General features: G+C 46.3%; 2 protein-coding genes across 3 annotated transcripts; one reads left to right on the top strand and one right to left on the bottom strand.

Moving 5' to 3' along the window:
• Positions 1-2,770: 2,770 nt before the first annotated feature.
• Positions 2,771-16,236, top strand: LOC118237142 (inactive tyrosine-protein kinase PRAG1-like). Of its 2 annotated transcripts, none has more exons than XM_035435605.1 (6): positions 2,771-4,204; positions 6,493-6,854; positions 7,178-8,805; positions 9,860-10,020; positions 12,096-12,850; positions 13,466-16,236. In XM_035435605.1, exons 2-6 carry the CDS (start codon positions 6,606-6,608, stop codon positions 14,495-14,497), a joined length of 3,825 nt encoding a protein of 1,274 aa, XP_035291496.1. In that variant the 5' UTR covers positions 2,771-4,204; positions 6,493-6,605; the 3' UTR covers positions 14,498-16,236. The 2 variants fall into 2 exon arrangements, with proteins under 2 accessions (XP_035291496.1, XP_035291497.1); XM_035435606.1 differs by lacking the exon at positions 2,771-4,204 and adding an exon at positions 4,223-4,397.
• Positions 16,237-18,133: 1,897 nt separating this feature from the next.
• On the bottom strand, positions 18,134-20,167 carry mboat4 (membrane bound O-acyltransferase domain containing 4). The gene is made up of 3 exons (XM_035435631.1): positions 20,147-20,167; positions 19,752-19,996; positions 18,134-19,121 (listed from the first exon to the last, which is right to left on the bottom strand). Exons 1-3 carry the CDS (start codon positions 20,165-20,167, stop codon positions 18,134-18,136), a joined length of 1,254 nt encoding a protein of 417 aa, XP_035291522.1.
• Positions 20,168-23,037: the final 2,870 nt, after the last annotated feature.

Below are 23,037 nucleotides of genomic sequence, written 5' to 3'. Positions count from 1 at the left end.
AAGGGTTGAGTAATGGGAGGTTACTGAAAAAAACAAAGTGACGGAGAGTGTGCAATGCTCCAATTCCGAGATGCTCTGCTGATCACTTCTGTCTAATCTCCTTGGCATCTGTAACTGAAGCCCGTAATGGTGCTTTTCCTTACGAGCAGTTCAGCCGGCTGAGACAGTGCATTGCTAGATTGACTGTGGTCATTAAGAACCCAGAAAATGGATCCATTCACACTGTTAGGCAATATGTGGAGCTCAAACGCGAAGCTGATTGATAGGATCTTGCATGGTGCATTCTCTATGATCCATAATGCCCCCCCCCCCCCCCCCCCCATTGTCATATCTCTGTGAAGCAGCGAAGACATAATACCCCCCTCCCCCTCCCCCAGATCGACTCCGACCCGTACCAGTGCTGTCTGTGGCCCCCAGGAGCAGCGCATAACGGGCTTAGGGTCGCTCAGGGATATGGGAGGGATACAGACGGTAGGAATTGTTGCTCGAGTAACTCCTGGTGGCCGTCTGGGTGCCTGTGTCTGGCTCTCTCTGAGCACACGTATGACTGGGTCTCCTCCGCCCCTGCTCTGCATTTGCACAGCTTGCAGGTACGGTGTGAAAAGAAGCAGTCGCTGGCAGGCTAAACTCACTACATCTGTGCCGGCAGCAGGGACTATGTGTGTGAGCTTGCCTGTACGTAGGCTGTGAATTGGACATGCCAGATTCAGGTGGGAATGAAGGTGCCAAGTTAAAAAAAGAAAATTATATATATATATATATATACACACAATTTGCAGATGCTGAAGTGCAGCTGAAACATGGCGCTTGTTTGGTTCAGCGAGGCTTTGTTAGGATTATCTGGGTGTGCTGGTTTTTGTAAACGTGCTTGCAGGACTGTAATCAGCTGGCTCTATGCTGTAGTGCTCACCCCTGCCTTTCTTACAGCTGCAGCATTGTGATATATCACCACACTGAGTCAGAGTAGCGCCCTGTTCTACTTCAGAGCTACTGCCCTCACTGCCAAAACCAGCAGAGCCGGGAAAAAAGTCAAAACTCGTTTAAACAGAGGGTTATGGATCCATACGAACCCCCCAATGTCCCACATAATGCATTTTACACTGTCCCACATAATGCATTTTACACATTCAGTTTTTGTATACATGCATTTCCATTATTGTTTTTCTATTTCATAATCCTGCTTAAAGCTGTAGGTATCACAAAATGGCTGCCTTGGTAGTTCAACTAACACCCACTATATTTTTCACATTTTAATTCATAAATTAACAGTAAAAGTCTTGTCAGTTTCAGACCTGAATGCAAATCCTTTTCTGAAACTTCCCCTAAATGGCTGTGATGTTTATAGGGAGTATCTGTGCAATGGTTTCTCATAGATTTCTCGTTTATTTGACATTAATTGGTGCCCCTTGCAGAAAATGTAATAGTAAAAAAGCACAAGAGTACATCATTAGGAGGAATCCTGTCTTGCCACGTCTGCACTTCAGAAACCTCAAATGCACCTAGTGATGCTTTTTTCCCTTGATGGTTTCTGAGCTGGAAACATGAAACACTCCGAGCAAAACAAGGCACACTCTTTTCTTTCCTGTCAGCAGAACTGACTGACAGTTACACTGAGGATACTTTCCTTTGAAAAACTTTCCTCAACGAGACAAGAACAATGGCTCTTAATCAGGACAGGAGCCAGTTCCACTTCCTGTCTTCATTTTTGGACCCCCAACTCATATATTCTCTTACTTCTCTCTTTCCATTTAGTGCTCACTTTTTGTACCAATGATAAAACCAGAAACAATTATTTTATAATCAACAGGTTCAGTCAACTGGTCTATGCATAAATAATCTATTCTATATTTAAGTGCAGTTGGTTTCATGTCAGATGGACAGTGGCCTGAATGTGTAAGTATTGGTATATCTGTGCAGACGTGTGTGTGTGTGTGTGTGTAAGACAGAGTGTGTTTATGTAGACATAAAATTAACTTGGCTGCAGATTTGGAGAATTAATAATTAGGGGACCAGGTTTTGTTACAATTTTGTTTTTCATTTTTTAGAGAGGCTGTGACTATTTTGAATGAAAAATGAAGTAGTATGGAGTGTTACTCTATATTGTACCAAAGAGACATTTTGTTCTTGGGTTTACACGCCAGGAATGCAACATTAGCTAACTAATTAGCGCTGAGCCAGAACATGAACACAGGCGAATCCGCCTCTGAGTGAAGATGCTGAGATGGAGACAGAGAAGACATGCTTTAATGAGGGCCTGTCAGCAAGCTGCACGCATGCCAGCCAGAGGAAGCAGATCAGGCTGTAAAATATTCATCACATCAATGAGACAGCAGACTATGAAACAGCTCTTACTACAGACATGAGCCCATGAATTCAACAGTCTGCAGATGTAGTTAGTTTAGCCCTCCCCCAGTCCAGAGACATGCAGGTAGGCTAATTGGTGACTCTAAATTGCCCATAGGTATGAGCGTGTGAGTGGATGGTGTGTGCGCCCTGTGATAGATTGGCGACCTGCCTAGGGTGTTTCCTGCCCAGTGCATGCTGGGATAGGCTCCAGCACCCCCGCGACCTTGACCAGGAATAAGAGGGTACAGATAATGGATGGATGGATGGATTAATGTATGCCAGATATACTCAGGTCATGTGCATTGTATATTAAGGAGGACATTTCTTGTGCAAACAAGAACAGGGGATGACATTTTCATATATGACATGACATGCTTGGAACATCACACAAACTCACACAGACAAAATGTGTCAGTGTTTGCAGCAGTGAGACACAATGGATCATGTGCAAGCTGAAGCCCCTGGTGTGACGCTCAAACCCATGTCTGACAGTTTGGATGAGGTGCTGGACGATTCAGTGAAAACTGAAACTGCATTAAGCCGGGTCGTACCAGCCTGTTGCGTGATACTGAAATGCATTGGCCGTCGCAAGGCAAAGTATTCACAAGGTTTACTTGAATTGCAATAGGACATGAGATTTCCCCGCTGATCACCCTGTCTGTGAGCACAGTGATGTCTGGGTCTTGCGTCCGGCCCCTTTAGGGGGGTAGCTGTGCTCGTCTGAATGAGCTCAATCCCAGACGGCAGGGACCTCTGGGAGTTCCCCCTTTCAGAACTCTGCAGGCTGTTCTGTTCCTTCACGCATCGCTAAACGCATAATCACTACAAAATCTAACAATTTAGAGCACATGTAGTATGCAAATTGCTGTCCTTGTCCACAACCTTATATAGGTAAAACCTGTTTCCTTCTACATACAAGAATAACAGAACATTAGCACTATCAATAGCGGTTCAGTCATAAGCTATAATCTTAATGCTGATACAGGACAAACTTGTTTTGACCCACGATATAAAATAAATGTCCTGAGATTTGAACAACGGTCTTTACAGATGCTTCAGGATCTAAATAAAGCATACATACACGCTGTTGAAAATCATAGCCAAAATCATTTACAAAAAAAAAAAATTGAACAAAAAAGAACATTCGACTCTGATGGAGGCTTTATCAGCACCTGAAAGTAAAGGCAGCAGGAGAATAATGGACATTCGTCCGTTCGACGTTACGCGAGCTGCAGGAGTTGTATGTGGGCTAAGTGTAAAAATCCGTTTAATATTATTTTTATTAGAACTATTTCCTATGATGCACCTGGCAGGTCGTCAGAAACTTCTGCTGGCCGAATACTAAAATATCAAATCACACACTAATTGAGCGCATAGGCTACGCTAAAACTGAAAAAGAAACTATCACTTTAAGGAGCTTGGCACTACTACAGGTAAAACAGAGTTCCAAAGATTTCAATACACGGAAAGGGAAATATACCCTCGCGTAGGCTATTAAGACGTAAAGATGTATCTTGGTTTTTTTCACCCGAAATTATTATAGCCTACTATTATAATTCTCGACGTCATAACACGGATGCTTACAGATACAGCTTTGGTTTAAGTCCGTCATGGTGGGCATGTCATTTCTCACGCGGAGCTCCTCCCCTGTTGCCGGAGCTCTGCACACTTTTCCCCCAAACCTTATCAGCTTTGCAGAGCTCCTGCTGCAAGAGGGCTCCTCGTGGTGGAATCTGTGGCTGATGGAGCGGTGTCCAGCAGATATGTACGCAACTAGAATCTGAATTAGCAAATGGTCAACTAGTTTCGGTGAGGATATTTGCTGCGGGCACGCAGGTCTGTGGAAGATTGGCCACAGGTGAGTAAAATGAGGAGGCGTAACATTAATCGATTGCAGATGTCACCCGGTATGCTGGACGCGTACAGGTCACTATAGTATCAGTGTGACAAACAGCGAATTCTTGCTGAGCGGCAGTCCTTTCCAAAACTACGCATCTGCAGGCCTGTAAATCACGGAATAAGGCAACGGCTCGTCGCGCGGTTAATACTTGGTAACTGAACGATCGTGTTATTGTATTTGATAGGCTATTGTGATTGTTTAGCCTATGCGTGACGAATTATGTAAAATTGCTCAGTCGTTAATTTTATGTTTTGTCAGGAATCATCATTTCCCTAGGAGCTTGGAAATTCAAAATTTATTTATTTATTTATTTTGTAGCATGAATATGTTATGGCTATCGGGGGACATGTAACGCTACATAATAATGCGGAACACATTAATCGTACAATGAAACACGTGTTTGATGCGCAGTCCAGATTTGTTCATGGTATGAAAACGGTAAAATTGTCATAAAGTCATTGCTAACGCAAATATCGGTAATGCTTATATAACCCAACAATGGCTTAGAATTAGTTGTCAGTTATTTAATCAGCATTTCTTTCTCTTTCATTTGTGGTTGAAATAATGAAGAGCGTTTCTAATCCACGCAAAGGTGTGTGTGTGTGTGTGTGTGTGTGTGTGTGAATTCCCCCGTGATCCTGTCTTGGCGATGTTCCCAAGCGTCCTTGTCAGAATTGCAGTTCTGCCCGTTTGAGTTGAGGTGCAGTGATAGGTTGTAGGTTGTCAGTGGCTGTTACTCTCGTAACGAAAGATCCACTCTGGTTTCATTATTTAAATCAAAATTTCCAAATCTAGGGAGCAGTGTGGTCCATTGCCAGCAGCACACACGCATTTGATGAATAGTGCTAAGACAAATCAATCACTGTACACACATGTTCAACTTAACAACGTCAGCAGGTGCAAGGTCTCACCTGAAATGTGGAGTTTGTTAGGTTTCGTCAAAATTGTTCGCCTTGTTTGGGACAACTCTTGTTATTTTCAGACTAAACCTAGTTGTGCTTTCTTCCATTGGGGAAATTTATTTATTTATTTATTTATTACCAAAATTCATACTTTAGACAAGTATTTTTGAAGTCATGATTGTGAACTAGTGAAGAATGTACTTTTCCAGACAAACTTAAGTTTGTGATTTAAAAAATGAATTAAAAAATGATTAGCTTCATAATATACACCAATTATCTAGCATAATGTTACATTGCATATGTGCTCCAATATTAGTAATAAATTTACTTGTGTGTGAAAGTATGTTAAATTTGGGTTTAAAGGCAGAAATTTGACTGTGACTGAAACAACTTTCCACTCTTCTAGACCATAGCGATATACTGAGATACCAAAGGGTGTGGGGTGGCTTAGCTTCAGCCGGAATGGTAACATCTCGCCTAGTTCTTAGAGGACTTCCACATTCGTTCCCTGATTGGCTGACCAGTCAGTCCGTGACCCCAGGAGTCGCATCCCTGAGGTTCTGCTGCAGTGTCATGTGCATCACAGTGTCTGACCACCCATGATTCTGCCATAACTGCCATAACTGGCATAACTGGCATCGCATATCTGGGATCTGCTGCCTGTTCATTTGTGGCACCGGTCGCTTGGTGGATTGTGTGACCAGCATAAAAGATTCCTCAGGCTGTTTACGCTCACGGTCGCTGTTCATAACCGGTGAAGAATGCAAGCGTGCCACTTTGTAGTGCCACTGAAGGGCTAAGTGAGTGTTATGCTGCTGGAGATTACATCACACTGAATGTAGGTTACATTCAATTTGGGAATTTCATGAGTGAGCATTTGTGGAGGCTTATGTCTTCCAAAATGTTAGGCTCAGCCTTGGCTGTAAATTACGTGTTTATATATATATATATACCTTCAGTATATTTAACCCTGTTTATCAATTTATAATATAAATTAAGAACATAGAATAACATAGAATTTTGTTATTTTGTTCCTTGTAGCACCCAATGATAAAGTGCACAAAAGGACTTGTGCTTATTGTTCAAGTTCATGTTAGCCATTCTGATTTGTCTTACTCAGTTTCCTTAGTCTTCCTCCAGTTCCACGTATAATATCTTGAAAGAAATATGCCTTCTTGCATTAAAAATATGAGGATAGGTGCCGAGATTCAGGCTGACAGGCCCTGCTGTAAAGCCTAAAATCATTTTGTATCTGGGAAACGTTCAGAGCCTGTAAGGGAAACATTTTCTTGGTGTTATTTGTTTCATGCCAGTCACAGTCGTGTTTGTCTGTTATCTCTGCAGGACACTCCCAGAGGAAACCTCCTGAGGTCAGGTGACCAGGTAGCTGTGATTACACCATGTCAGAGGTCCTCCTGCCCAGTGGAACCTGGCAGTGATTAGCGCTGAAGAGGAAGATGTCTGCGTGCGGCGAATTTGCTGACCACTTGTGGAAACCAGGCTCCTGCAAGAACTGCTTCCACCCCAGCAGTGCCCACCGTTCCAATGGTGGTTTGGTCCAAGCCAAGGCCCGTGCAGACGCAGATGAGGATAACTGTGTGAACCTCTCCACCTCCTACTCAAAACCCACCATCGCTGTCAGGCCCACTGTGATGAACCCGGACACGTCAGACATGTTGACGGATGTCAACATGAACACTGAACAGGTTAGGCCTCAGCATGCTTTTCTGTGTGCTTTTTCAAGGCCTAAAATGTGAAAGGTTCTATCATGAGAAAAGCAGCAGATGGTCATATCAACTGTGCTGCCTTACAGAATAATTCTTGTTATGTCTGATACTTCTTATGGGGGCTATAAAAGCCATTGTTCAGATAAGATAAGAAGCTTTATTTCTTGAGATGGAGGTTTCAGATGACTATTAAGCTTACTGCATGACACTAGAACTATAAATGATAAAAATATTGCTTACGTGGTTTTGCACTTATCAGAATGCTGTAGGAGTTTTATATGGGTATCTTCCTTCTGTTTCAGGATAACCAGAAGTACGTAATGGACAAGCTCAGCCTGATGGAGATGCTGGAACTTTCTCCCTTCTATAGAGGCAAAAACGGCTGCAGCAGGTCGCTGAGAGAGGTTGTTATGCAAAACGCCGCCTCAGGGAAAGTGGACTACTTTTGCAGGTTCTCCTGTGATTCTCTGTCCTGCTCAGCCCACCAGCCCGAGACGCGGTTTGTCAGCAGCGTCCCGGTGGAAGGACAGGGGCCCCTGGCTCTGAGGGAGTGTGGTGCCAGCGCTGCATCCAGACCTCAGGTCACTGATCCTGTGAAGAGCAGCAGCCCCACCAGGGCTTCTGTACAGGAGCCTGAGAGAACAGCGCCCTCCTCTGGAAGCTGTGAGGAACACAGGGGCATCGTTTCAGACGGGCTGGCTGACGGACTGGCAGCACAGAAGCAGCAGGCTGCCCTGGCCAATGCCATGGACATTGTTGCCACTGCCCCCACCAGCCCTGTCCAGTCCAGGAACACGGAGCCCCCAGATGCTTCCGGCAGTTTCTCCCTGGGCTGTGTGCCACTGGGGAGTCCAGATCACAGCTGCAGCTGTGGCAGCTCCCTGGGTGAGCTGCCTGGGGCACCAGGCCCCTGCTCCTGCCCCCGCTCCTGCCCCAGCCCTATGGAATCATCCAGCTGCTCCACAGGGCAGTCCTGGCCCCAAACAGTGCTCATTTTACCCAGCATGCCCTCAGACAGCGAGAGCATCACACTGCGTTCTGAGCCCATATATGCGGAGAGCACCAAGCGCAAGAAGAAGGCCACTGTGGGGAGCCCTTCCCAGCAGCACTCTGCTCTGGAGGGGGCGCTGGCTGTGGACCTCCAGGGCCCCAGAAATCACAGCATGACTGGCAACACAGGAGGGCCAGGAGGGATTCTTTACCTGGCACGTTCAGGTTCAGCTGTAAGATTGCTGTGTCCACACTTAAGCTCCGCCTCCTGCAAAGACTCTGGGTGTTCCACCTTCCAGTGTTGCCATACCAGCACAGAGACCAACACAGGTCCTCTCAAGTGTAGGCCTCAAGTCAGCCCTCCCATTCCCCCCAAGAGGAGCTCTTCTTCTCCAAAATTTGAGCCTGCATGCCTCTCTCCTTCACCCCACCCGGAGGTGCATTCATACCCCAGCCCCCCCACGCAGCAGCTCTGCCTGTCCCAAGCCTGGAACAGAGACATGGGGGGGGTTCACTCCCCCATCCCTGCTGGGGAAGCCCTGGAACTGAGGAACGCTCAGAACCCCAAAACTGAGGAGCAAGAAGAGGAGGAAGGGGGAGAGTGTGGAACACCCAGGGCCTCCGACACAGCCTCTGTGTTACAGCCGAAGGATTGGTGTCCCACAGTGCACTGCAAGGAGAGCACCTCACCCGGCACAGCTCGCAGCGGGGTCAGTCCGCTGGGCCTGGACGGTCACCGAGGGAACAGGTTCACCAGCGGCACTTCCTGTACTGCAGCTCAGTCAGAGGGGAACAGTGGGAGCCACCACGACACCATGCCACCTCAACCCCCCCCCAGCGACACCATGCCACCTCAACCCCCCCCCAGCGACACCATGCCACCTCAACCCCCCCCCAGCGACACCATGCCACCTCCACCTCCCCCCAAGAAACACCACAGGTCAGAGCTCCATCTTAGCAGAAGAATGCTTCTCCTGCATTTTTACTGTTCAAATGCATGCAGTTATAACCGTTCCCATACACCACATCTCTTCATAAAGCAGTGACACTGTGATGCGTGTTGTGATGTTATGGTGTTGTTCTGCACCTCCTGGTCCTGGTGCTGTTGTTAATGTCAATGGAATCATGAACTCAGCGAATATGAAGACATTTTGGCCACAAAACCTGAATGATTTTGGAGGGTACTGCTGTACATGCATGTGATGGAACTGAGACCTTGAACAGAGCCTGAATAGAGCACGTGCCTCTCTCCTGCTTGACTTACAGCACTGGGCTGAAGTGCACCCATTTATGACATACAGCATCCAATGATGAGGCTACAAATTTCTAAATAATTTATTGCTACCACAAATAAAGATTTGGCTGTAAATTATTTAACACTGACTGCACTCTCATACATGCATGTAAGATTGATGGCTTATTTTGGGCCTCTTGATCAAAATAAGACCAGTTTTCCTAAACCAGTAGAGCTGCCGCACGTTCTCTGGTAATTCCCTCAAACAGCCACAGTTCCCTGACCACTGGCTCTGGCCAAACCTCTGTACTGAGAGGTTTGCCCAGCATGAAGGCTTGCACTCCAATGAAGTTTACATATACTCTTGATTATCATGGTTAAAAAAACCCCAATGTGAATTGTGCCTGCATAATGAAGGAACGGTTTGTTCATGCATCATAAATAACAGAACAATGGGCACTTAGGGTGTGGTATTGCTGCATTGCGACAGAAGCAGAAGTTTATGAACATGCAAACATTCAAAATGAAAAATGATATTTCTCAGCTAATATGGTATCTCCATTGCTCAGAGAGTGCTTGTGGCTTGTAGGGCGTTGGCATGGGGATGGTCCTCAGTGCGCATAGCAAATGCCAGTCTTTGTCTCTCGGGTTGCAGAGTGTCCGGTAAGATCTTTGTCTCCCGGGTTGCAGAGTGTCCGGTAAGATCTTTGTCTCCCGGGTTGCTGGATGTCCGGTAAGATCTTTGTCTCCCGGGTTGCAGGATGTCCGGTACGATGCAGCAGCCCAACGCTGACCTGCAGACGAGAGCCTGGACGGACCATGTGGAGCACTTCACCCCACCATTCAGAACCCTGCCCGGAGGCTTCTGCGCCACTTCCTCTGATGGCCCCGCCTCCTTTCCCAGAATCCTCTCTGATGGGGGTGAGTGAGGCCAGTGTCTCAGAACTTCCTGTGGCCAATCACATCATCAACAGTGACAGCAGCAGGCTGATTTCAAATGCCAGATTCTATCCGTAGAATGCACTTTCAAACTATACAGAGCACTGGTAGGATGTAAGTAAAAAATGGCTTGTAATGGGGAAGTAGCAGTAATTTTTGAAGTAGATGGGGAAGTAGCAGCATCCATGCTTTTAAAAAAAAACCCCCATAAGTCTGGAATTCTGCAGCAGACTCGAATAGGAATATAATTTTGGGGATTATGATTGGAGAGGTCATTGACCACATTGGCAACATAGAGCCCATCTTGAACATGGGTTGGGTTTTCCAGAGAGAAAATAAGGAATCCTTTCTCGTTTAGAGAAGGAAATACAGGTTTTTTCAGGCTTTGCACTTTGGAAGTCCCATCATGACTGACATAAAAGCATTGGCAGAGAAGGTAGGGTACATTACGCAGTGATGATGGAGAGGTTAAACCACGCACTCCCAGAATAATGTACCTTTGGATAAATTGCTTGTCAAATCCATTCTGGCTGATGCAAGCAACAGTCTAACTTGCAGTGAGAGAAATTCACACATAAAATTGGCATCGCTCTAAAGTGGCCGGGTTATTATTGGATGTACGATGTTCAGCAGGCAGACTCCTAGAGCTGGAGTTGAAGGGATGCAACGGAATGCCATCTGCTAACATAGGAGAACCCCCAACTCCACCGCCTTTGAACCTTTTCTGCTTTTTCTGATATTTGCTTTTTTTTCCTCTTTGGAAACCTGTTTTAGCTCTATCATGATAGCCAATCTCCTTTTCCCCAGTTCACTACAGCAGGTGGAGTGGGTGGGAGGGGAGGTTCTGTTAAAATTCCAATGTTATTATCCATCAGTGCAAATCATTGCCATGTTTCCCTCAAGTGTGAATCCAGTGCATGTTTTTCAAATCTTCTAAGGTCATCCATGTTTGACCCAGAGACCTAGTCCCTGTGTAGCCCTGTTAAATCACCTCATCCCCAGTGAAGAGGGAACATAGTCCTTTATGTGCTGTGACCATGTTCAGTGCTGTCTCCATGTTCAGTGCTGTCTCCATGTTCAGTGCTGTCTCCATGTTCAGTGCTGTCACCATGTTCAGTGCTCTCTCCAAGTTCAGTACTGTCACCAAGTTCAGTGCTGTCTCCATGTTCAGTGCTGTCTCCATGTTCAGTGCTGTCGTGGCCCCGCCCGTTTGATAGTGCTTCCACTGCAGGCCGCTGCTCAGCTTTTGGAGCAGAGAAATGAAAGGGAAAGGCTCTTTAAAAAGCCCCACACAGTGCACACACATTCCAAGGAGAACAGCCAAAGACAGATGATTAGAGCTCTCTGCATATTAATTTGAGAGAGACTTTTTCTTGCTCAGATCTCAAGGTTTCCTGATTCTTCCTTTTCTGAAGCACTCACTTATAAGCCCATGGAGTCCATTTTGACACAATACAAGGAACCCTCCATAACCCATAAACCATATGTGGTTTTTGTGACATATGGTGACTTGAGTATGCTCATAACTTTTTTCAAAAATATTTTTTCTATTTAACTTTTATTTTGCCAGGTTGGTCCCACTGAGATTAAAATCTTGTTTACAAGAGAGACCTGGCCAGGAAGGGTAACGACTTTACTTACAGACAACACAATATAAAAGCACACAAAAATCACAAGGAATAGTAAAATGTGCAAAAATACCATCAAAACAATTTTTCTTTTTCCAATAGAATATGTTCACAGCCTCTTTACAATCGCTGTAAATTCACAGAGAGTGACTGAGCTGTGGGGCTTTATCCCATTCTGAAGGCTGTTCCAGAACACAGAAAGGGCTACTGGCCAAACTCAGCGTGACCTTTTGGAACAGCAGAGCTACCAAATCCATGTGTGAGAAGACGACAGGTTCTGCCTTTTCTCTGGACACGGCGACTGCGTTTGCTACACTCCTCCATCATAACGTCCTGTTAGTGGGCCTGAGCAAATGGCTCTTTTAGATTGTTTGTGCCTCAGATTGTTTTGTGGAAATGTTTAATTGGAATGTTTCTGTTCTTTCTCAGGTGGCCCCTTCTTGCCCAGCCTGTCGGTGTGTCTGACCCCCCCTCTGGTGTGGCCTCTTCCTGACGCGCCCCCCAGCAGCAGTCCAGGCCTGTCCCAGCAGCCCCCTCCTCTTCCTGAGAAGAGGCTGGTGAACCGCTGTGTATCCGGGTCCATAACCGGGTTCTTATTCGGGTCCATATCCGGGCCCCGCAGCGAGGGGGGGAGGCGACTGAGCGCCCCAAACCCCCGTTCCCCCCCCAGCTGGTCAGAGGGCGACGTCTCTACGACGACAACCCTGCTGAACCCGCACTCTCCCGCAGAGTTCCAGGAGCATGCTCAGACGACGCTGAGCCACGCCCTGCCCCCCCGCACGCTGGCCCAGCCACTCGAACAGGGACATCACCCCTGTAGGGCCGTCACCTCCTGCTCTTCCTCCCCCTCCTCCCCCTCCTGCTCCTCCTGCTCCTCCTCCCCACCCTCACTCAGTGCGCCCCCTGCTGGCTCTGGCCTCCACCTGCAGATGCTCCTCAGTAACACGGACAGCCGCGAGGGCGTGTACTCCAAATTGGGCGGTCTGTACGCCGAGTCGCTGCGGCGACTGGCGCTGAAGTGTGAGGAGCACTTCACGCGCAGCCAGAGGAACCCGCTGCGGTTCGACGAGAGCAGCTGGTCGCTGTTCAAGCTCACCTGTAGCACACCCTGCTGCCACGCCGCAGACGCCATCTACTACTCCGCCTCCTGCTCCTCCGATCCCCGCAGCCCCTACGCAGTCAAGGTAACCGCCATCCCATAATGCACTTCACTCCTGCAGGCCCTGCGCAGTCAAGGTAACCGCTATCCCATAATGCACTTCACTCCTGCAGCCCCTACTCAGTGAAGGTAACACCTGTCCCATAATGCACTTCACCCCCGCAGCCCCTACACAGCGAAGGTAACACCTGTCCCATAATGCACTTCACTCCCGCAGCCCCTACACAGTGAAAGTAACCGCCATCCCATACTGCAGTTCACCACCCGACGTTTACATGCAGGTACAATTGTAAAAGCTTGTACTGTCAAGGTTATGTTCCAAATTATTCCCATATGACTATTTCTCCTGTGGGTCAACGTCTTTGGTAATAGGCTGGTTTTCGTTTAGTGGAATTTGAATTGGAGATTGTAGTAATATTTTTTAAAGAGAAAAGCATGTAATGTAGTAGAAATGCTCATTGCATGCTCTACATATGTGATAGTCCAGTGTTGTGTCAGTTTGACACAGGACGAGCCCAGGCTTCATAAGGATTAAGGCAATGATTAGGCAGACTTTATTACAGGGTAAAGACTTCCCAGACATGGCTGCTGCTCAGCTCAGATGCAGACTGTTACTGTTGCGTTTGCTTTGCATTTTCAGATCTGTAGGAGCCCCAGTGAGGATGCCAAGCAGGGCCACCTGTACGGGCTGTCTGTGCAGCAGAGTTACCCTCCGCACTTCAACCTGCAGCAGGACTGCGGCCATTTTATTGCCCGCGTCCCCCACAGCATGCTGCCCCCGGAGGAGAACCAGCGCCACTGCGAGCAGGAGCGCGTGGTGGTCATCACCCGCGAGGTGCCCCGCCAGAGCGCCGCCGGGTTCGTCCAGCAGGGGGCAGCCTTTCACCGGAGCCACCCGGAGGTGTACGAGCGGCGCGTCTGCTTCCTGCTGCTGCAGCTCTGCAACGGGCTGGAGCACCTGAAGGAGCACGGCATTGCCCACGGCAACCTCTGCCTGGAGAACCTGCTGCTGGTGCCCCCCCCACACCAGCCCCCCGGCGGCGGCAACCAGAACCAGCTCCCCCGCCTGCTGGTGAGCGGCTTCGCCAAGGCGCAGCGCCACTCCGCGCCCCACCCCGCCGCCGACCCCCTGCTGACGGACCGCTCGCGCCTGGCCCCCGAGATCCTGTCCGCCTCCCAGTACCGCAAGTTCGACGAGTTCCAGACAGGCATCCTGATCTACGAGCTCTTGCACCAGCCTAACCCGTTCACAGCGAGCCCCGCACTGAAGGGGCGGGACTACCGCTGCGAGGACCTCCCCCCCGTCCCGCACGTGTCCCTGTACTCCGCCGGACTCCAGCGGCTGGCCCACCTGCTGCTGCACCCGGACCCCACCCAGCGCCTCCACATCCAGGGGGCTCGCCGCGCGCTGCAGAGCCTGCTGTGGGGGCCCCGGGGGGGCCTGCTGGAGCGGGACGGGCCCGGGGACGGCCCCCGCCACGAGGGCCCCCGCCACGAGCGCCTGCTCAGCTGGCTGGACGTCAAGCGGGCGCTGCTGATGATGAAGTTCGCCGAGCGGTCCCTGGAGCCCGAGCAGAGTGCTGAGCTGGAGGACTGGCTGTGCTGCCAGTACTTCTCCTCCGCCAACCCGCCAAACCTGTGCCATACCGCCGATCTGCTGTATGCCAACTAACGCACCCAACCCGCCACTAACGCACCCAACCCGCCAACCCGCCCACTAACGCACCCAACCCGCCAACCCGCCAACTAACTCACCCAACCCACCACCTAACGCACCCAACCCACCCACTAACGCACCCAACCCGCCAACCCGCCAACTAACGCACCCAACCCGCCAACTAACTCACCCAACCCGCCAACCCGCCAACTAACGCACCCAACCCGCCAACCCGCCAACTAACGCACCCAACCCGCCACCCAACAACCCGCCAAACCTCTGCCATACCGCCGATCTGCTCTACGGCAAATAACGCACCCAACCTGCCAACTAACTCTCCAAACCCGCCACCTAACGCACCCAACCCGCCAAACCTCTGCCATACTGCTGATCTGCTCTACGGCAACTAACGCACCCAACCTGCCAACTAACTCTACAAACCCGCCACCTATTGCGCCCAACCCACCAACCCGCCAAACCTCTGACACACCGCCAATCTGCTCTATGTCGACTAACGCAATAATCGTGGGACGCGTTAATTTCAGTTTTGGCTTGGTGGAAAGACTTATTTCATTGAAAAATGCTAAATAAATGAATCTAAGGCTTCTGTTTAACCTGTTTAAGCTGTGTGCTGTTCTGCCTTTAGCTTCGCGTGCCACATTTTTAGTTTTGCTCAATATTTGTCCTGAACTGTAGTGAACGTGAAATTCATAATGTTATATACAAAGCAATAGCATAATGTTATACACAGAAACATAGCACTTATTAACATTAAGTTAACATAAAGTTAAGAAAATGGAAGAACAAAATGGCAAAGCAAATTGATTAAGTTGACCCCAAACTATTTAATCAAAAGCATATGCAGTAAGTGGTCCTTACTGACATGATTTTGGTTAATTTTTTAAATGTTTTCATGATTTTTATTATTTATTTTTTTAAAAAGGTGCAGTGCCTTTTTTAGTGCCTTATGTGGCAATTTGTTAATTCATTGCAGAAATAGTGAGAAATCCAACTGTATATCTAACGTGATGCCACTGTAATCTGCATTAGAACATTGGGAATTTATGAATTAAGTCAGACCTATGTGTGGATATTTTTTAAACACAAACACTTATGAAAGCAGGTCTTAATGCCATGGATAAATTCCATGTGACATATTTATGATAACTTACCAGTTGTTCACAGGAGTACCTGTTTTGGTTTATTTCAGGATATTCCGATGTTTAGGAGCAACTGTAGCCCTGAGTGGATCAGGTAATTCCTCTCAATGGAAAAGGAATTAATGGTATTTTGTCTCTGATTTGTCGATGCCCAAATCTGCACAAAACCTGTCTGAATGTGTCTCTAATTTTTATTTATGAACTGTATGTTCTGTGTTACATGTTTCATTAATGGTGAAACTTAACATGCATTGTGGCTCAAGATATTTCCATTGCAAATGCACATTTGTATGGATGTGTAATATTAAAAAATGTTGAACCAAACCTTATAATCTTATAATCTTATAAAATTTATAGGAGCTGAAATAAGCTCACTCTTTCAGGCTTGGTCAGCTATGTAACCAAGTCTCACACTGACGTTCATTAGTAATTACATGTGTGCAAGCTTCACCTGCTGTGTCTAATAAATTGTACATTTATTTTTACATTGTGGTGCCTTTGGATATATTTTTTGAGAATATTTGTAGGAAATGTATATACTTTAGAGCCACAATAATTTTTCAACCAACCAAAAAAATAAATTGAAATGAATTATTGCCTTCTGTTCAGAATATTGGTATTGTTGGTAGTACACCATTAGTTCTGAGTGTCTCTTTGTCGTTATTTATTAAAACACTGTGATCCTTTCTTCCTTCTTTGAGTTTCCAGTTAAACAAGAAATGATTCCAGTTGACAGGAATTTGTAATGTAATCCACATGGAAGCACAGTCATGTTTAAAATGGCTGTTTATTTGGTTGGGTTCTGTGTAAAGCCATCAGAGTCTCTGAATTTCCCTGCTTTTTTGGCATTATAAACTTGTGTATCATCACTTAAAACATAATTTTGTCAGGAATAGTCGATTTATGTTTTTATCTTTTGGTTGTCAGTTTTAACATTTACCAATTACTGTGTGTGATCCAAGACAACATGATGCATCTCAAGATGACTGGCTTTAAAGAATATGCTGCTGCTATCGCATTATGATATTATTAAATCATTATAACTTGACAAAATGAAGATGATTATTAATCTGTTCCTGTGGCTGTTTCCCACATGTATCCCTGCCTGCCTGTGTGAGAGCTGTATCGGGGTAATAATGGGGAGCTCATGGTCTGAATAAATCTTAAATCTGAATGAGTCTAAATTCCCCTACTCAGTGCAGACTCTCAGCCCCCCATACCCCCCCCCCCCCCCCTTACTGCTGGGTGGCACTTTTGGTCTCAATCAATCACACTCTCAAAAAGCATCGCAAGCCCCCGTGTCATAGGTGGAATGTGTTGCTATGGCACACTGGCCAATGGAGGGACGCCATTTCCTGTGCAGCCGTAGTATGGCTCAAAGCCCCGGAGTGCTCCATGGCCAGACCCCTTTTGTGCTGGAAGTGACTGCAGGTCATGTGTCTTTTGAGAAGACCCTCGCTGAAAAATCAAGATCACCAGAACAAAAGATGATTGTTCATTTTACGATGCGTTTCAGGAGCACTAGCTTTGGGACCTCCATACCTCGCTGAAGCACCATAATAGACACATTAGCAAAATAATGTGTACATTAATAAAAATGTACAAATTTGGGAGCCTAACAAGGAACTTTGAAATCTACTAAAGTAATATAAGCAGATTTAACATAATCCAGAAATTACATTCAAACAAAAAAAATTCTGCAATTGGGAAATAAAAAGATCTTTTTTCTATTATAAAACAGCATTGTTTTATGGGACTTAACCTAAACATTGAAGGCTTAGAAAATGGCTATAAAAACATTTTTTCTTCCAGAAAAAAAACCTTTCATTTTTTTTGAACTGAATAAATAATTTTATTTTTTTTTAATGATAAGGTAGATAGATAGATAGATAGATAGATAGGTAGGTAAAAAAGGAGTGTAATTTGTATAGGTTTCATGTTTTCTATGTATTACACTGACACCTAGTGGTGAAACAGTGACAGCATTTTTAACCCCTTATGTAGAAGAAGCAGAGCACTGATTCTCACGCAGCGATTTTTATGGTTCCAAGCCTGTTTCAAAGACAAACTGAATGTTCTGGAAATTTCTGATTTTGACCCTCCCAGCAGAAACTAACTGTGAACCCACAGCATTGTTTTCCTACCTGTAACAGTAGGTTACATGTGAAAATAAACATGAGTTTTTAAATTCTCATGCCTTCCTCATCAAATATCCAGACATAATGAATTTGATGGAAACTGGGCATACGTGCCAAAATGTCCAGCTGCAATTAGTCAGATTAACTGACAACGTTTTACCAACTGCCTGTTCAATCCTCAGGAAACCTTTGCTTACTGCGTTTGCCTATTTTGTCTGTGTTCCATAATCTTTTCTCTGTCTATTTTTGCTGATTGTGCCAGGAACCATATAATTTCTGCTTGAAGTTATATTTTATTGTGTATTTTTTATGTTATTTTCTGTGTTTCTAAATATTTTACAAATCATTCATTTTTAGGGATGTTTTTGTGGCAGAAAAAACAACAGTATGACGTACAGAAGAAGGAAAACAGAAATGTGGGTCTTCCAGAGCAGCCACATAAAACAGGCGCCCCGAAGCTCCACGGCAACCACCACACACGCAATCAGCAGCTGGGTGTGCGCCCAGCCCAGGCCGCGGTACAGCTGCTGTGTGGCTGGAGAGGTCAGGAGAGGGCGCACGTGCTGGTGTATGCGGTAGTCTGCCTTCACCGCGACGCCCCAGAGGAGGAACCCCAGCACCTGCCCTGGGTGCAGGCCGTGCCACCAGGCGGAGAACCCGAAAGTCATCGCCAGCGGGGCGGTCCTGCACCTCTGAAACACCGCCCTGCGCAGCCAGGCGGCCGTCGTCCCGTTCCAGTGCCGCGCAAACGCAGACGGCCGGCTGCACGTCTCCAGGGTCCAGGGGTCCCCGTCCGACACCCCGTCCCACCGCGGGACGCCCCGCCCGCTGTACCCCCGGAAGCCCAACCCGGCCGCGTTGTTCAGGCCCGCGCTCAGCGCCCAGTGGGAGTAATAGCTCAGCCTGAACACCAGGGCGAGGCCCAACACCCACAGGGTACTCTGCACTGCGCTCAGCTGGGCCAGGCCTGGGGAGTAACGCTCCATCACGTCCACAAGGACACATTTACCCCACTGCAGGCCTAAAGTCCAACAGACCTTACAGCACACAGCGTACAGAGGCTGTGGGGCAGGGCTGACCCTCTGCTCCACAAAGGAAACAAACTGCTGAAAAGAACAGAGGGGTCCGCCCAGGAGCCCGGGGAAGTAAAGTGTGTAACTGAGGTATTGGAGTGCTGATGTGGCACTGCCCACACTCTGTGTGCCAGCCAGGTGTGGTGCCAGGGCTGATGTGGTAGTGCCCACACTCTGTGTGCCAGTCAGTTTGCCCTCTTGGAGATCCATCGACACCGATGTGATTCTCTGTGTGAGAAGCATCAGGGATGAGACTGCGATCAGGAGCCTGAGAGAATGGTGAAGAGAAAAGGAATAATTACTACGCTGCCGACTTCAAACGAGACCTGGAGCACCACAGCATGGTCTCTCTGATTACACATGACATTTGGGTGGCACCTAGGGTTGATTATAATTAGGTACTGTACAACCTTTCAGTCACAAAAAAAGACAGAAACCAAAATTTCAACATGAATGTCACACAAAAGGCATGCTGATAATGGTTCATCTCCAGACTGGTGCCGATGCACTGTAGGGGTCCAGTGCCAAGAGCAACATGAGAAAGAGCACCAAAAATGTACCTAGCTTAAGCTGCCAGCAGTACGTATTATGTAAATCATATTTTTACTGTTTTTAATCCTGACAAAGACAAAATAATGGCTGAAACAATGACTGTCACTTGCTTGACATGAAACATCAAATAAATGACTTATTGTTGTGAGTGTTAGATCATGGTAATTTTTTTGGGTCTTTATCTCATATTTATAGTCAAGTCAAGTCATCATTTATTTAAAATGCATTTCACAGATGTCTCAACACACTGTACATTTACTTTATCTTAGATATAGATATTTCATATGAAATATTACAGGCAAAAACCACTTCAAATAGAAGCTGTTCTTTAAACTCCATGCGATACCTGGTGTCTACAGGCTCCTGAAGCCAGTACTCCTTGTACTGAATGAAGAGGTGCCAGCCGGTTTGCCAGCACATCTGGGCTCCAAATACGCAGGTATGAGCGTGCAGGGAGCGTGCTGAGGGGACCAGCACTGCAGAAGCTCCAACAGGAACGAAGACCAGCCAGCAGTACGAGCCCATGGACACCATAGCGAGCACACAGCCACCTAACGCCAGGTAAACGTACCTGAGAAGCCAAATACGCAGCTGCAATGAGCTCAGCGACACACTTAACACTGTAATACAGCTGGTAATACAAATAGAGATGTGATATGAGGTGAACAGCAGTGACATAAATCAATAAATTCAATTAAATTCCCAATATGCAGATACTGTTGAAGAATTGATAACACGTACCTGTTTGTTGAGGAGAGGCATCCTTGTCTGGCCAGAATATAATACAGTAAAGCAAAAGGAAACGGCAAAAACTGATAAATCAGTTGTGAGTTTTGCTGAAAAACCATCAATTTCAAATCCATTTTAAAAAGCGTTGTTTTTACCAAAATATCTATTATAGGAGCTCTTATTAATTTGCTGTCGATGGCTTGTATATCCAACGGTCTTCTCGCTGTTGGTTTTATTTAATATGTAGATTATGTTAGCACAAATATACAAGCAAGAAATCCTGAATGCTATCCAGATTAAATGCTGGTGTCCTCTGGTGAAAATTTATACCCCAATTCCCAGCTGATTGCAATGCTCCTATTATTGGGTAAACTGTCTACAGAGATACTTTATCTGAATTGTAACTGCCAACCTTGCTATGTACACATTTATCTATGCTTTCCTTGATATGATTTGTTTGCATATTTCTCACATTCTTTTCTCTCCCCTTTGTGGATACACAGTGCAAGTATGATGCATTACAATTGTTTGTTTCAAACGGACAGTAAAAGCTGCCAAAAATCAACAGGCTGCATGCCAGTATCTGAGACCTCAGAACAGTAATCCGCAGCGGTTATAGATGAGGTTAGCTCGTATGTGGGTTCACTCCGCTTAAGGCAGATGTAATATGACCCACCGTGTGTCCTGCCATAATTCTAACTCTAAATAATAAATGGCTGATAAATGGCTGGTGAAAGCTTGCCGCATACTCGATGTTCACTGTCCAGTAGAGTCCTGCTGTTAAGGATTCAACCAGATCACAGGGCAGAGTCTGTAACACTGAGTAAATCAGAGCAGACTGCCTCTGTCTGGAGCCTCAAACAGCCTTCCTTCTGTGGAAGGTGTGCTCGTCTCTGTCTGGAGTCTCAGACAGCCTTCGTTCTGTGGAAGGTGCGCTCGTCTCCCTGGGAGTCTCAGACAGCCTTCCTTCTGTGGAAGGTGCGCTCGCCTCGCTGGAGAGCCGCTGGTGCCCTGATGCTGACGGCCCAACGCAAGCTCAGCCACACTCTGGCGTGAACCTCACTGCTGATTCAGGAGGGGGTAGACCTTCCCCCGTCCTCCCCTGGAACACGTGATGACCCCAGACTCTTTCTTTTTACACACACTGCAGCCCACAGGCAAGCTCACATCCCAAGTGAAAATATATACTTAAGGGTATTAAAAATATAACTTAATACTTCACAAAAATATTTCAAGTGTACTTACAGTTTTTGTACTTAATTTAATGTATGCTTAAAATGTACTTTTTAAAAGTATGCTTCCAAATATATGTCATTAAATAGTACTGCAGTGTACTTAAGTACTACATCACAAATACTTATAATGATATTTTAGTATACCCATAAAAAGTATGCTTTGGTGAAAGCAATTGGTAAATTGCATATACTTATAGTGGTATTTTAGTGGGAGCAAAAAAAAAAGGTGTTTTTAGTCACTAATTAAGTAGATGAAGCCTTTATTGCCCTGAAGGGTATTTTTTTGGCACAGAGTTAAAAAATGGGATAGTTCGTTTTGGGTTGAACCACTAGATGGCCCCCATGCTTCTGATTAACTGGAATAACACCACATGACTTCAGAGCATAAGGATACTGGAGAAAATAACATGTTCTTTCGGACAGCCTAAATGTGTGGTGGTATAGAATTGCATGAACCTTATTTATTCAACATGAAACTTGATGACATCCTGAGCAGTGTGGATATGAACGTGAGAAAAGTATTGAGACCATTTTGACGTCTTTATCAAGTCAGTACCCAAATACCCAAGTACCCATGTGGCAGTATAGAGCGAAACTACAAAAATTGTGTCACTGTCAGAATACTTATGGACTGCACTGTATAAATTTATGAACAACTAAGGATAATGTTGCAGACAGGTAAAGATAAAGAGGAGATTATCCTATTAGTAAGCACTGTCAGGTAAATAAATCATTAAGAATTTGGTAGGTGTGTCAGCAACCAGACGGTGCCAAAATAAGGCTGTTCCTCTAAAGTGGGTGGTGGGGAGAGGGCGGGAGAGGCAGGGGGACTGTTCTGAGGGCAGCAGTGACTGCAGAATTTTGCAGTAGCGAAAAACAGCTGAGTTAACAACACACCCAGTCACTCAATGCTGAGGTCCGCGTACAGGGCACTGCTAAGGTCTATGGAAACCAAAGAGGAAATGTATGCATGAAATGTACATTAACATATAACCATCACTGTCATGCATTTTGATGTTTGGGATTAGTAATACTTTCTTGGTGTTTGTGTATCAGAAAGAGAGAGGTACACACAATCATGCGTGTTCTGACTGCATGTGTGGGAAACATCGTAAGGTTAGACACAACTTTCACAGTAGAATGGCATTCCTGCTTTTTCTGGGTCCATCCAAAGTGCTGGTTCTGTGCTGTAATGCGATGGTTGTGCATTGGATCCTAACTGTGCCAGGCCAGACAGTGACGTGGGGTCCCATGTGGTGAAACATAATTGACCCTGGAGAGGCAGGAGGGCAGGATATACCGCCCCTCTTGGCGCGATATGGACTGGACACAAGGTCGGCCGGCGACTGCACGGGACTACAGGTGGATAAGGAGGAGAACCGCGTGGTGAAAAAAAGCGGCTTGGTGGTGTTCACTGGTGTGCTCTCCTTACTGAGGATGCTGTTGTGCTAAGGACGTGTTTCACTTGCGAATGCTCATTTCAACGGGGAAATAAAAATGTCGATTAAAACAGTGGTTAAAAACAACAAAGGCTATTATTATTTGTATGTAGGGCATATTGTTACGCAAACAAATGCAAACAAGTCTAAACGCATACTGTACACCATGATGATATTCTTACTAGAAATGATAGGCCTACGGTCGCTAAATGTAAAATGTTCGGTATCA

Source organism: Anguilla anguilla, chromosome 10 (genome assembly GCF_013347855.1).
Source record: "Anguilla anguilla isolate fAngAng1 chromosome 10, fAngAng1.pri, whole genome shotgun sequence".
NCBI classification, from domain to species: Eukaryota; Metazoa; Chordata; class Actinopteri; order Anguilliformes; family Anguillidae; genus Anguilla; species Anguilla anguilla.
This window is presented reverse-complemented; position numbering and strand designations above follow the sequence as displayed.